The sequence below is a fragment of the Ipomoea nil genome, unplaced genomic scaffold (genome assembly GCF_001879475.1).
Source record: "Ipomoea nil cultivar Tokyo-kokei standard unplaced genomic scaffold, Asagao_1.1 scaffold0519, whole genome shotgun sequence".
In the NCBI taxonomy this organism is placed as follows: domain Eukaryota; kingdom Viridiplantae; phylum Streptophyta; class Magnoliopsida; order Solanales; family Convolvulaceae; genus Ipomoea; species Ipomoea nil.
Window position 1 is genome coordinate 2,365,859 of NW_017616947.1, and position 16,014 is coordinate 2,381,872.

The window sequence follows — 16,014 nt, forward strand, 5'->3', positions numbered from 1 at the left end:
ATCCATAATATTACAAAGAAAATACATAACAACAAAACAGAAAATTCATAATATCAAAGTTGTAATTTCATAACTCACAATAGAAAATTCATAATGCCATATGGGAAAATTCATAATCTCACATTAGAAAGTTCATAATATCAAAAATGTAACTTCATAAACTCACAATAGAAAATTCATAATATGATATGAGAAAATTCATAATCACACACAGAAAATACTTAAAATCCATAATATTACAAAGAAAATACATAACCACAGAACAGAAAATTCATAATATCAAAGTTGTAATTTCATAACTCACAAATAGAAAATTCATAATGCCATATGGGAAAATTCATAATCTCACACAGAAAATACATAATCTCACATCAGAAAGTTCATAATATCAAAAATGTATCTTTATAAACTCACAATAGAAAATTCATAATCACAAACAGAAAATACATATTTACATGACATAAAATACAGAATGGTTTAACATGAAATTCAGAAGTGAGCAGAGTAAAAATTGTTGTTATTAACTTACATGTACCAACGTGCTAAAATAGATGCACTTTGGCTTCCCCAACGCCCGTTTTGTGTTGAGGAGTGTAAGCCTCAACGCCCATACATCTATGAATGTGTTAAAAATTTCACCGCTGCGGAGGGTGTGGAAACCTCCTCTTGTCATTGAGAAATCATCAAAGATAAACAGAGTTTCACTACATGAACAAAAAATTTTGATAAATAGGTAAATAAATTAACATATGGTTATAAATGTGAAATATTCATGAAAATAAAAAGTTTTCTAAATGGTTAGAGTCAAACATACTCCACTGGATGATCTGTAGAAGCATCCATGAAGGCGTAGTTTGATACGGCCCTCTCGGTCACACTGGCATTATGGTCAAATGGCACATTCTTTGTCCAAAAAGGTGACCTCAAGTTTAACGGGATGTTTTTGTATTTCCGGACTGGTCTCTTTCGCTTGGTGACATCCTCGACATCAGATTCACTGTCCAGAAATGCACTGTAAACACACGAAGCTAGTTAATATCATCATAGTTGCACAATTTCAGGTCAGAAAGTTCATAACTGCAGTACAGAAAATTCATAAATACAGAACAGAAAATACATAATTGCATATCAGAAAGTTCATAATATCAAAACTGTAATTTAATACTCATAATAGAAAACTCATAATCTCATATGTGAAAATTAATAATATTTCAGAAGAAAAGTCATAATATAATATCAGAAAGTTCATAACACAATTTCATATTCTAATTAGTTTACCTATCAATATCGTCGAGGGTAGCAGGTAGTGTAGCAGCAGGCGTAGAAGTATTAGCAGCATCAGGGACATCTCTGGCGAATGGAACCTTGATCAATGGAGTTATTTCTCGTCTTTCAGAACTTGATGTAGCAGGGGTAGCAGCATATGTTTCAGAAGATGAAGCAGTAGGGGTAGCAGCAGTGGTAGGAACATGTGTAGGAGCAGGGAAAGCAGCAGGGGAAGAAACAGCCGTAGCACCATGCGTAGCAGCAGGGGTTGTAGCAGGGATAGCGGTAGGAGTAGTAGAGAGTGTAGCAGCATCAGCAGCACCAGGAGTGTCTTTCACAATGTTCTCAACAAGGGCATCCAATTCATCGTCATCCATTGCACTTTGCTCACGTGGTTCATCAACCAATGGTGCCGGGGTATAAGAAATCCCTAAATCAAATGAGGGAGGGTCAATCTCCATTTGCCGATTGGTCTTTTGGAAGGCTTCAACCAAGGCATCAACAGCCTTTGTGAAAGACTCTTGGCCAAAGAAGATGTCGTCAAGTTGAGAGGAGGTTGGAGATGGTGGTCTTTCTATCGTGCTTGCAACGCCAATCATGGTGGAAATCCCAGAAAATGCAGCCTTCATAACATCCACTGGGGCGTTTTGTTTGCCAACTTCAGCCATAGCCTCACCGAATTCCAAGACATCAGCAGCAAGGCGTTGTAGAACCCGTGTGACCCTATCAACACTAGATGGCGGCACAGAGATGGTTGGGACTGGTTGGGCGGAAGTAGAAGCGATACAATCAGCAGTAGGCTTTGCAATACGAGGGATAACTTTCCCTTTACCATATCCGCCCGACCTTTTCTCAGCGGAAACCCTTTGCCGTGCAAGTTTATTTGTCCATGTAGTAATGCTTGGATATGTTCTTCGAACGCTCATTCCTTTGAATTGGACCCGATCAAAGTAGAATAGCTACAATGTTGAAGAAAAAGGTAAAATAAAAAAGTTATAATCACAAAATTCATAATTACACTACAGAAAATTCATAATATCATAATAGAAAATTCATAATCCATATGAACATTATATTCAACTATCGTATTATGGATTTTATGTTATGCAATTATGAACTTTCTATTATGAGATTCATTATTGCATAATATTAAAAGAACATTCATAATGACAACAAGGAAAATTCATAATTACATAAAGGAACATTCATAATCAAATAAAGGAAAATTCATAACCTGACAAATACAATTCTCACAAAATCTAAATAGCATAAAATTCATAAGTACATACTGTAAATTCATAATCACATACAGGAAAATTCATAAGCACATAAAGGAAAATTCATAAGCACATAAAGGAAAATTCATAATATGACACATATAATTCTCATAAAATCTAAACAGCATAAGATTCATAAGTACATACTCTAAATTCATAATCACATAGAGGAAGATGCATAATGACATAAAGGAAAATTCATAATCATATAGAGGAAAATTCTTAATCACATAGAGAAAAATTCATAATCACATAGAAGAAAATTCATAATCTAACACATATAATTTACAATCTGAATATCATAAGATTCATAAGTGGAGCTAGAGCTTACCAATATGAATGTCATTGGTCCAGTAAAGAAGCTATTACTTTTCTTCCTGTACTGCTCGATGGACTTGATCAGAGAGTTGTAGGTGTAGCCACACCAGTTGTACTCCTTTATCTCATCAACATTAATCAAGGAGTTGAGGATTCTGTTGTTGCAGTAGCGTGTCTAAAATCCCCTCATCATGCACGAAACAGTCAAGACCATGAAGTCTCTCTTAAAGTCATCTCCAGAATCTCCCCTTTGAACTATGACATCTCCCATCTAGGTAGTGATTGGGGAACCAAGCTTAATATTCCATCTTTCCCTCCAGCTTTTCAAGAGAGCCCTGTATTCCGGTGTCCCCTGTTCATCATATTTTGGGGCCTCAACAACCTTCTTTTCTCCTCTTGGAATGCCAAGAGTGTACTCAACGTCCTCTTCATCAACTGTGAGCTTGTCGTTCTCCAACTTGAAATGTGTTTGGAAAACCTCAAAGTTGGCTATCAAATACTGGACTAATTGTGACTCATTTGCACACAATTGAAGGTCCAACAGGGCTCCAAAACCAATATCACGGACAGATTGTTTTTGTTCTGGCAGTAGTTGTTGTACAAGCCTAAACATGGTCTTTGGTCCCATCCGTGTGCTGAAGTAGGGAGTAGAACTCCCTTCTACACAATCACCTCCAATGGCTGTTTTGCCCCTATGTCTGTCATTTATCTGCTTTGATCTCTTTTCTCTAATAACTTCTTGCTCGAGCAGGTCATCAGACTGCTGCTGGGATGGTTGAGCAGCCTGTGAGTCAAGTACAGCCCTTGTTGTTCGTTTTCTCTTGTTTTTTGTTGTAGGTTTGACTGCAGTGTTTTGTTCAGCTGTCGTCTGTGAGGGTTGTGATGGTTCTGCAGCTTGAGAGCTCAAGACTGCCTTTGTTTGTGAGCGTGTTCTCCTTCGTTGAGCAGTGTCCATTGCTTTTATTAAAAACGTTAGAAAGCAAGTAACTCATATACAACATATAATATAGATTGATGGAAAATATATTCCTTATTTCAGTAGAGGGGGGATGGGGAGTGCCGAATAAATCCAGCCATGCTCTACCGAAAAGAATATATTGTCCATCAAAATAACAGTTACACATAATTGATAATATAGTAACATAAAATTCATAATATCACAAAGAAAATTCATAATATCATAACAGAAAATTCATAACCTTAGAACAGAAAGTTCATAACTACAATACAGAACAGAAAATTCACAACTCACATTGTAGAATTCATAATCTCATATGAGAAAATCCATAATTCCATATTGTCCATCAATAACAGTCACATATAATTCATAGTATAGTAACATACAATTCATAATATCCCACAAAGAAAATTCATAACCTCAGAACAGAAAATTCATAACCCCAGAACAGAAAGTTCATAACTGCAACACAGAAAATTCATAACTACAAAACATAAAATTCACAACTCACAATACAGAATTCATACTCTCCTACGAGAAAATTCATAATCTCTAACAGAAAATACATAACCACATATAAGAAAGTTCATAACAGCAAAACCGTAATTTCATAGGCACAATAGAAAATTCATAATCTCACACAGAAAATACATATTTGCATGACATAAAATACATATTTGCATGACATAAAATACATATTTGCATGGCATAAAATACATAAGTGAATAAACGTTATGGACATTCAAAGCTTGCATAGAAAGTGAATAAACAGCAGTAAAAACCATATACGAATCAATTCATAATGGTTAATCTACACATATATAATGCTACAGATATACATTCATAAGCTCATAACATTATATTCAAAACCCCATTTTAAAATTTCAAAATATGTACACGGAATACAAAAACCCTAAATCATAAACACACCATATACAAAATACCTGTAAGACAAGTGAAGCAACGTTGAGAATGAGCGATGGAGAGGCTGTCTCCTTTGATAGCTATGGGAGAACGCGAAGTTTTGTTCGAGAGATGCGAGAATGAGAAATGCGAGAACGAGAAATGCGAGAGCAGAGAGGAATGGCTGTGGAGCAGAGTGTTTGAGAGTGATCGAAGGAAATGGCTGTGGAAGACGAAGTGAGAGAAGAGAGCTCGAGAGTGGAGTTCAGAGAGCAGAGTGATGGACGTTGTGTGGAGAGGAAGTGAAATGGTGTAGTGGGAACTGCAAACGCTATTGGCGCGTTTAATTTAAAAAAAAAAATAAAAAAAAATATGAGTGGTGGGAGTTAACGGTGCCACTTACGGGCACCGTTAGTCCCACTCACTCAAAACGGCGTCGTATGGAACCGTGTTCACCAACCATGGTGAACACGGTTCCATGGCATAACAACTGATGTATAAAGGGTTGGGTCTAGGGTTTGATATTTGGGCTGGGTTTTGTTTTGTTTTTTGGTTTTGGGTTGATTTTTGACAATATGAATAAGGATTTTGAATTTAAAAATTAAATAAAGGCATTATATCCTGCACTAGGGCGCACATTGCATTGTGCGCCCTGATGCAAAACGACGTCATTTCATTTTTTCTTTTTTTAAAATTTCGCTACCCTGTGTTGGTGGTTAATTTTCTTTAAAAAAATCTCATATTAAAAAATGTACATAATTTTATACCGTAATACACATAATTGTATACATGAATGTATATAATTGTATAACAAAATACACATTTTTTTAAAGATAATACATATAATCTAACATAATACATAATATACATAAACTTTTAACATAATAAACATCAACTCTTAACATAATACACATAAATTTCCTGCTTCGGATGTACATAATTGTATAAAAAAAAGATGTACATGATTGTATAAAAAATGTACATAATTGTATAAAAAATACACATAATTGTATAAACGAATACACATAATTTATAAACAAATACACATAATCACGTCAACTCCCTACCGCGCCTCTCAAATTGACGTCGTTTTGGGGGGCGCGGGGCGCACAGTGCTATGTGCAAGGTATAACGATTTTTAAATAAATGTGTTGAATAATTAAGCTGATTGTTATGTTTGATAAATTAGCTGGGTTTAGCTACAACATTTTTTTTGATTTATTTTAAAATTTTATATTTATATAAGTTATAATTTATGTAATTATTTCATCCCTTTTTTTTTTTTTTTTTTAGTTTTATGGTTATAAATATTTAAAATTTCTTAGTTTTATATTTATACAAGTTCAGAATTTTTTAGTTTTAAGTTATAATTTATTAAATTATTCCATCTGATTGTTGGATTTTTTTTTTTTTTCTAAAAAGAATCAGTATTTAAGCATGGTTAGTGATATATAGATATCTTTTGGGTTAATAGTTCACACTCAATTAACAGATAGCCGAAGGAGCGTGGAATGCCGCAGAAAGAAGAAAACATAGAGAGATTATCCGCAAGTGTATTTGAGTGAGAAGCTGTGCAATAGTAATGGATTAGGGTTAGGGACAGTCGTTATATCGTAGACCGTGGTGCACATGCACCGCGGTAAAAAACGGCGTCGTTTCTTTAAGTAAAGAAACGGCCCGCTGTTACCTTTAACGGAGTCCGCATGTTTGATGTATTAAACACCAACTGACACTACAATACATCTAAGCCGACATTGCCTCACGTATTATTTTTATAGAGTTAATTCCACTTTTGGTCCTAGACTTATTAGGGGTTAGACAATTTTCATCCTCCATAATAAAATTTGTCATTTAGTAGCCACTATTATTGGTCGTTGGACATTTTTGGTCCTCCTTCAATGGAACCGTCTGTTGACTGTTAATTTGAAGGGAAAAACCGTCTTTTTATGTTGTGTTCTTCTAATCCTTTTAGTCCGCTGGCTCTATGCCCTCAATCATCCCCACCGCCCCACCTACTCCACCGTTGTCCCTATTCCCTTTTATTTTTATTTACTGAAATCTAACATAAATAGAGGATCATAGATATGGAGATGATATTAGGGGAAGTGGTGGCGCTGTATGAGGCAGTTGTGGATGACTTGAAGCGAGAAGTGAAAGCTAAAGAAGTCCTGATTCAAAACTTGAAGGAGAAGCTCCCATTATCAAGTTTGAAAATGAATTGAATCCCATGGATCTACTGGGTTTTTGGTGGGCATTTGTGAAGTAATCTGAGAAGGTGATAGTTGAGCACCACATCCGACTCTGCCCATGGTCTCAAACATGGAAATTGACAGTAATGGGAAGAAAATTTTGCTTTTTGACTATCAATCAGTCTAATTCAAATTTTCAGCTTTTTGTTATTGCAATTTCATTGTTAATTACTTCGAATCCTGGACTTGAGGCCTCCGGACTCTGTTCTTCTTGTCTATGAAAACACCCACTAAAATGGAGAAATAAAAGGATTAGAAGATGAAGAACCTGAGGACGACGATTCATGCGGCAATTTTGTGCCTGTTGCAGCCTCCGATGAACTCTTCTGTTTCCATAGCGAATCAGATGGCTTCCTGGGTTTTGAATCCGGTCACCGGATTTTACCGCAAGGTTCCCTCGCCGGAGTCCGAACAAAGCCCTCTCCAGGCCATTGCCATGGCTTCCGCTACAAACTCCTACAAATTGGTTTTAGTCTCTGGTGAGTTTCCAAAGCTCTCGTTTTGGGTTTACGATTCCGGCGAGAATGAATAGGGAGAAAAGGCATTTCTCAAGAGAAACGACCCATCCGACGGCTCTTCCCGGAATTCCAACTCCATTGAAGATCTTGATGATTTCCCATTATATTTCTTGAGCAAGTGTGACAATTTAGTGGCGTCGGAGTTATAGAAGAGCCCCTGAACCCATATCTCCTCTTTGAATTTCCCCGACAACTCCATTGGAATTTCCTCTTCAAATTCCTCATTGAACCCATATCTCCTCCTTGCTCCGTTACAAAGAACACCACATAAAAAGACAAATTTACCCTTCAATTTCACGGTCAATAGACGGTTTCACCGACGGAGGACCAAAAGTGTCCAACGACTAATAACAGTGGCTACTAAATGGTAAATTTTATTATGGAGGATGAAAATTGTCCAACTCCTAATAAGTCTAGGACCAAAAGTGGAATTAACTCTATTTTATATTATCAAATGAAACTGCAGTTATATCAAAATGATACTGTAGTCGTGGTGAAATAAAACTGCAGTGTATATAAAATATAACTGAATAACATTTCACATATTTGAGTGTATATTGTACAATGAAGCTGTAATTATATCAAAATGATCATGTAGTTGTGTTTTAATAAAACTATAGTGTATATAAAATAAAATTAAATAACATTTTCACATATTTGAGTCTATAAATATCGAATGAAACTGTAGTTATATCGAAATGAAACGGTAGTTGTGTTGAACTGAAACTGTAGTGTATACAAAATTAAACTGAATAATAGGGTTACTTTTTGCGGAAAGGTGCGGAACGGCGGAAAACAAATGTCGTTTCTTTTCATTTAACAAAACAACGTCGTTTTGATGCGCGGTGCATAATCGATTATGCACCGCGATGCACAATATAATTTGGAGCTGCGCAATAGTAATGCTTCTAGGGTTAGTTAGTTGGGTTGGTTTTGTTTTGTTTTTTTGGTTTTGGGCCGATTTTTTGCAAGATGAATAAAGACTTTGATTTTAAGATATGTACTAACTTTTAATAATTTGTAATTTTGATTAGTATTTTAATATTGTTTTTAATAATTTGTAATTTGATTAGTTTGTTTATGAGTTAATTCCACTTGAAGTCCCTTGTCTTTGTGGCAATTTCAAATTTATTCCCAGACTATCGTTTTTGTCATTTTACATCCCAGCCTATCATTTTTTAGACCTTTTAGTCCTTCTCATGATTTTTTTCTATTTTTAGTAAGGGCATTTTTGTCTCTTCATATTTTTTTTTTTTTTTGTTTGTTATTTTTCCGGTTTCAACCAGTTTAATTGGTTTAGGACTTTACTAAAAATTGGTTGAAAAATATGGTTACTAAAAATCAGAAGTTAGCTAAAGTCCTAAACCAATTAAACTGGTTGAAATCAGAAAAATAACAAAAGAAAAATATGAAGAGACAAAAATGCCCTTACTAAAAATATAAAAAATCATGAGAAGGACTAAAAGTGTCCAAAAACCGATAGTCTGTGATGTAAAATGACAAAAACGATAGTCTGGGACTAAATTTGAAATTGCCACCAAAGACAAGGGACCTCCAGTGGAATTAACTTTTTTTTTTTATTACTAATTAACTTTTTGACTCGATTGATATGAGACCATAACATTTATACTTAAATTTTCATATCGTGCATCGCACGGGTAAAATACTAGTTTTATTATTATAGCTCAATCTGTATCTCTATCTCTATATATATATTAAAGCATAATGAAGTATGGAAAAAAATTTATTGTGTTCAAATTTATTGGTAAAGTTTTATATCTAATAAAATTTATGTATATATTCATTTAAATCTCAATTATAATTAATTTGACTCCACATATATAAAGATGAGTTCATGTGTTCAATTGCACTTTTAAAAAGTTCTTAGCCTAATTGACCTTTTGCGAAATGTTCAGGGACTTATTTGATCTTTTTCTCTTTTTTTAATTACATTTGTAAAAACTTCACAAAAATAACAATTATTGGGATGTTGTAAGAAAACAAATAAAATTTGAACTTATTGGCGGCGGCGGTACATAGGACAATAAATTTGGATTATTGTCCGACGTTTATCACGTTTGATGATGGGTATAAATACTGTTGCCTTGCCCTTCATTTCTTCATCGCAAGTCGCAACCTAACCTCATATACGGAGTTGATATATAGTTGATCTCTACTCCCGCTTGCAATATAATGGAAAACAATATCGTACGCCCTCTCGTCAACTTCTCTCCCAGTTTATGGGGTGATCGATTCCATTCTTTCTCAATCGACAATCAGGTATATATATATATATATATATATATATATATATATATATATATATTATTTATTTAGTACGTGTGCATGGCAGAGCTAGTTATTATTATTATTAGAGTTAATCAATGATTTGGTCCCTCAATTATTAGCGAACTGTCAATGTAGTCCCTCAATTGCTTATTCATCGATTTGGTCCCCGAAAATAATTATTTTTAGTCGATTTAGTCCCTCCGGCCGTCTTCAGTCAACAATCTGGAGGGACTAAATCGATGGCTGGAGGGACTAAATCGACTAAAAATAATTATTTCGGGGGACCAAATCGATGAATAAGCGATTGCGGGACTACATTGACAATTCGCTAATAATTTAGGGACCAAATCGTTGATTAACTCTTATTATTATTATTATTATTATTATTATATTTTTGAGTACTACTGACTCTGTTACAATGTAATATCTGTTTATAACTACTTTCTAGCTAGCTCAACCTATTAAAGCACAAAGAATCAATACTACCTCCATTAGAAGCGAACTCATAACCTCTCATTTGGAAGAGCCACTTCGTGCCACTAGACCACACGTTTCTAATTTAATTCGATCATCTTATTATATACTTGCAGGTTGCTGAAGCATATGCAAAAGAGATTGAAATTTTGAAGGAACAAATAAGGGCTACACTGCAGATTGCTTCAGGAAGCAGTAATGTGGCGGAGAAATTAAAATTCATCAACCTGCTGGAACGCCTTGGAATAGCATATCACTTTGAGAAAGAGATTGATGATCAACTCCAACATATTTATACCCACCACCCGCACTCGCATGATGATTTGGAAACTGTTGCTCTTCAATTTCGATTGCTAAGGCAACATGGTTACAACATTTCTACTGGTAATTTATTAATTATATATATTATATTATAACTTCGATTATCACCAAATTAACTAATTAATGCATGCAGATATTTTCAGCGACTTTGTTGACAGTAATGGCAAGTTCAGAGACACCAGTGATATGAAGGGTCTGCTGAGCTTGTACGAAGCTTCGTACGTGAGAACACACGGTGATGAGATTTTAGAAGGCGTGGTTGCTTTTGCGGCGACTCGTCTCCGATCTGCAGCACCACTTCTGGAACCCAACAGCACTTTAAAAAAGCTGGTGACGCATGCCCTAGATCAGCCATTGCACACCGGCATGCCCAGAATCGAAACGCGCTTTTTCATTTCGGTGTACCAAGAAGAAGAGGACTCGTCCAGGAACGATGTGCTGCTGCGCTTTGCCAAATTGGATTTCAATTTGCTGCAGATGTTGCACAAGCAAGAGCTCAGTGAAATATCAAGGTTTGTTACACTAACAATTTATATTATATTATATATATACACATTTTGTTGAATTATATTATATTGTTTAACAAGCATGCATGTGTGTAGGTGGTGGAAAGAGTTGGACTTTGCCACAACACTTCCTTATGCAAGGGATAGAGCAGTTGAATGCTATTTTTGGGCACTGGGAGTATATTTTGAGCCTCAGTATTCTAAGGCTCGTGTCATGCCTGCCAAAAATATTTCGATTGTTTCGATTTTAGATGACACGTACGATGCTTATGGTACCTTAGAAGAATTAGATGTATACACAGATGTCATACAAAGGTATAGTATACAACAAAAGTATACTAATGTATATATATATATATATATATATATATATATATGTATCTCGGTTTCATTTCTCTAATTAAGTTTACCCTTTTTTTCTGGCCTTTAATTAGGTGGGACATTAGTGAAATTGATCGGCTGCCAAACTATATGAAAATTAGCTATAAAGCTCTGTTAGAACTTTTTGATGAAGATGACAAGAATCTCTCTAAAGAAGGAAGATCATATGCCGTCCAACATGCAATGGAAAGAGTACGTAAGAATAGTAAATTTGTTATATGATGTCTTATTTGGTTTGATCAAATCTATATAAATTAATCTATTAAATTATAAATAGATGAAGGAACTTGTGAGATGCTACTTTATTGAAGCGAAGTGGTTCATTGGAGGACACCAGCCTTTGTTTGCTGAATACCTTAGAAATGCATTCGTTAGCTGCACTTACTATTTGCTGGCCACAATATCTTGCTATGGCTTGAAGTCTGCTGATGACAAAGTATTTGATTGGTTAATGCAAAACCCTAAAATTCTTGAAGCAAGTGTTACATTATGCAGAGTCATTGACGACATAGCCACCTTTGATGTAAGCTTATAGATTAATCAATTTGTCTATATTTTAAAGATAGATCAAACAAATTAAATTCCTTTAATTTTGATGTAGGATAGCTTAATATTAACTTATTATTATTATTATTGATTCTATTTTGATAGGTTGAGAAAGATAGAGGGCAAGTTACAACAGGCATTGAGTGCTATATGAAGGAGTATGGCGTATCACAAGAAAAGGCAATGGAAAAGTTTCAAGAATTGGCTGAACTTGGCTTGAAGGATTTGAATGAAGGACTCATTAAACCCACACCTGTTTCTGCAGAGATTTTCTTACGCATCGTGAATCTTGCTCGCATTGTTTTTGTCACATACCAGCACAACCAAGACGGATATACTCATCCTGAAAATGTTTTGAAACCTCACATTATTGCATTAGTCGTGGACCCTATACCACTATAACTAGTTAAATCTTAATCAAACATGTTGTGTATTTAATTTAATAAAATGTCCTATGAGCAAGTCTGGTTGAGTTGTGGTAGGGCAATTATTTTATATATATGTTCATCATTGTGTAGTTCTGAGGAACTTGTTCTCCTCCTCTATGTAATAAATTTGGTGATTAATAAATTTCTCAGTATGCATCTTTAATCCGATCCCAATTCCGTCAGGAACGTGCATGCATGTACATTATTTTATGCAAGGTGCACCTTGAAGATGGCCTTTGGAGGAAATCTTGGAAAAAGATGATTGTGATATAATACATGACTTTAATGGTAAAATTCCTTGATGGATAACATTCGTTTTGGTGAAGATTTTAGAAGAGATTCGGGAGAAATTAGAACTTTTAAGAATAGTGACCCACATAGACCCATCTTTATTATGTCCAATTAGTCACTTTCATTTCTTATTAGATTACGTAGATGATTGATATTCTCATTGCTTACAGTCAAAATTTTGTGCAATTCAACCCTCTCAACTACCAAAAGATCAGACCAAACAAAGGCAATGTACACAAAAATATGTAAAGTACTAATGTCATTACCTTCTTTTCAAAATCCTATTTGAAAAGAAGGTAATTACACTACTTTTTTCTATTTTTTTGATGCTTTAACAAAAAATGCCATAAACTTTTCACATTCTTTTTTTAAAAGTTTTTTTTTTTTTTTTTACTATTTTTCCCTTCTTTTGTAATTCCAAATGTATCATTTATTTGTTTTATATGTAATTTTTTATTTTGTTAAATACTTATATTTAAAGTTTGTATTATTAAATATAAATTGACCAAGATCTTGTGGTCTAATGGTACCCGGGTTGGACATTCATTTGGGAGGTTGCATTAGCCTTAGTGGAGGTGTTATTGGCTCTTTGAGTACATTGTAATAGAGTTAGTAGCATTCAAAAAAAAATATAAATTATACCATTTTAAATATATATCTCATTGAGACGATCGAAACAAGACTAATATTGAATATATATTAATTAAAATTTCAAATACATCAAACATAACTAGAACATAATGAAATTAAAATACATACGACATAATATTGATATTAGAATATACAACACAATTTTCAAAAATATTGTGGAATTAATTTTTTTAAAAATAATTTATGTTATAAAAAAATTAAATAATGTTAATAAAAATTATTATTTATATCACAAGTTATATTTTATATTAAACTAATTGAGTTTGAAGTAAATTATATTAAACTAATTAAATTCGAACTAATAATTGAGCAATCAAATTATTTTAGTATAGAAATTTGGTGTAAATGGGTTGGAGATGCTCTAACAACGCCTAGTATTCTGGTGGGATTTTTGCCAAGTACTGATATGCATCTGGAAACAACTCTTGTGTAGTCTTCATTGCCAAGTCGAAGTCTCTTTGCTTTACAGAACCACCTGCCTAGCTCCCAAACCAACGACTTCAGCCTCTTGTCCCGGCAGGAGACAGAAGCTTTCTTCGTTGGACGAAGGCTTATTTATTTATTTATTTATTCGTAACAAAAAATATTTTTGGTAATTTTATTTATTTATTTAAACAAATATCTTTAACTTTATTTATTTACTTAATTTTATTAAAATAATTTTTTTTAAATAACCTGATATCCGCTACTTTAACAATAAATAGGTAAACAAAAAATTTGCAAGAGCAAATACGTGAAAACAAACTTAAGAATGGGTAACAATTATTTTCCACTGCATTATTTAGAAAAGTTTTCAAAAATTGTTCAAGTACTTTCACCCTCCTCTCTAGACTTGAACCCCTACTCATTGAGACCAACACTGAGTACAAGGCCTTGGTCGATGTGTCTACTGAGGTCACGTGGTTGGTTTCTTTGCTACAGGAGCTTGGTATGCTTGTTAGAGCTCCTCCTAAGCTATGGTGTGATATCTTGGGAGCGACGTATCTGTGTGCTAGTCCCTTCTTTCATGCACGTATAAAACATGTAAAAATTGACTATCATTTTGTTCATGATAAGGTTGCTAAGGGGGAACTCCAAGTTAACTTCATTTCTACTATGAATCAACTTGCTGACATTTTCATCAAACCGTTGGCTAGCTCCCTATTTGAATTTCTACACGACAAGCTCAATGTTGTCCATCACCATTGTTGAGCTTGGGGGCGAGTATTAGGGCAATTTATATCCTGCACCAGGGCGCGCATTGCATTGTGCGCCCTGATGCAAAACGACGTTGTTCATATTTTTTTTTTTTTTTTTGAAATTTCGCTACCCAGTGTTGGCGGTTAATTTTCTTTTTAAAAAAATCTCAGGTTCAAAAATGTACATAATTTTATACTAGAATACACATAATTGTATACATGAATGTACATAATTGTATAACAAAATGTAGGAACCGTTGGTAGTAAACCAATAATAATCAAATAAAAAATTGACTATTATTTTCTGGAAAGAATGAAGAAAAGATGAACAAAAATGGCTAGTGTTTGGGGTTGGGTTTTTGCAAGAGTCAAGTGAGCACTCTTTCCTTAAAACCTTATTTGCCACCTCCCAAAGATGCTAGGAGCGTTGTGGCCTAGGCTTCCCAGGATAAAACTTGCTAGTGATTCAATGTTTGAGCACTCAAACAAGGAATCCGGCGAGCAAGATCAAGCTATGAACACAGTAGGCAAAGAAAGGGAGTAGAAGCAGAATTTTGAGGCTGGAAAAACAATGTTTCGTGTGTAATTTTTCTGTGTCTAAAATCTGCTGCCTCTACCCTCTCTTATATAGGGTTGAAGGATTAAATAGCTCTTAATAGGGCACTTTAAGGCACCCTCCACTACACCTGGTAACAGCCACCATTACCATGGGTTTGAATTCAAAATTAAAGATTGGAATTAATTCAAGGAATTAATTCCGTAACAGTAAGAATTGAAAACCCAACGGTCACAGAAAGCAGTACAGGTTCGTGTAGGCCGAAACTGGAGGTTTCGGCCATGTGCCTTGTCTAGTCTCGGCCTCTTTGGCCCGAGACCACAGTTTCGGCCCATGCACCTCTCGTGGATCTGTTGTGCTCTCGGTGCACCACAACCTCTCGTGCTATCTTGAATCAAGCCTTTTTCAATCTCGTCTAGTTGGAATTTGATTTGCATCCCCCCCCCCCCCCCCCCCCCCCCCCCCCGCGCGAGAGAGCCTCTATGCTATACAATTCTACAAGCTTCAAAAGAGCTCTTGTATATAAGGGGGGAAAATCTTCATTCCAAAGCAATGTGGGACAAAAGCTCACTTTTTCCCTTCATTTTCCAACTCAAATGGGTCTACTTTGAGAATCAATATCTCATTCACCCATTATCCGTTTTGAGCGTATAATATATCGATCTCTTCGTCTCACTACGAAGAATCCGAATCCACTTTGACCCGACCCAAATCGGAAGTGGACCCCACTGATAATTATACCACAAAATAGCCACTTAACATGCCATTTCAAGCTATTTTTTCCAACAATCCCCCACATGAATGAAAAATTGATTTTCGGGGTATTTTGAAATCGGAAACAACTGTGTTCAAACGGTCGATCCCTGCATAGGATAAGTAGGGAGTCACTATACCCTTTGAACCT

At 34.9% G+C, this 16,014-nt stretch overlaps 1 protein-coding gene across 1 annotated transcript; it reads left to right on the top strand.

Moving 5' to 3' along the window:
* Positions 1 to 9,630: 9,630 nt before the first annotated feature.
* LOC109174128 (vetispiradiene synthase 3-like) lies at positions 9,631 to 12,495 on the top strand. The gene is made up of 7 exons (XM_019323422.1): positions 9,631 to 9,769; positions 10,369 to 10,636; positions 10,707 to 11,085; positions 11,176 to 11,394; positions 11,514 to 11,652; positions 11,738 to 11,983; positions 12,112 to 12,495. Exons 1-7 carry the CDS (start codon positions 9,683 to 9,685, stop codon positions 12,406 to 12,408), a joined length of 1,635 nt encoding a protein of 544 aa, XP_019178967.1. The 5' UTR covers positions 9,631 to 9,682; the 3' UTR covers positions 12,409 to 12,495.
* The last annotated feature ends 3,519 nt before the right edge of the window (positions 12,496 to 16,014 follow it).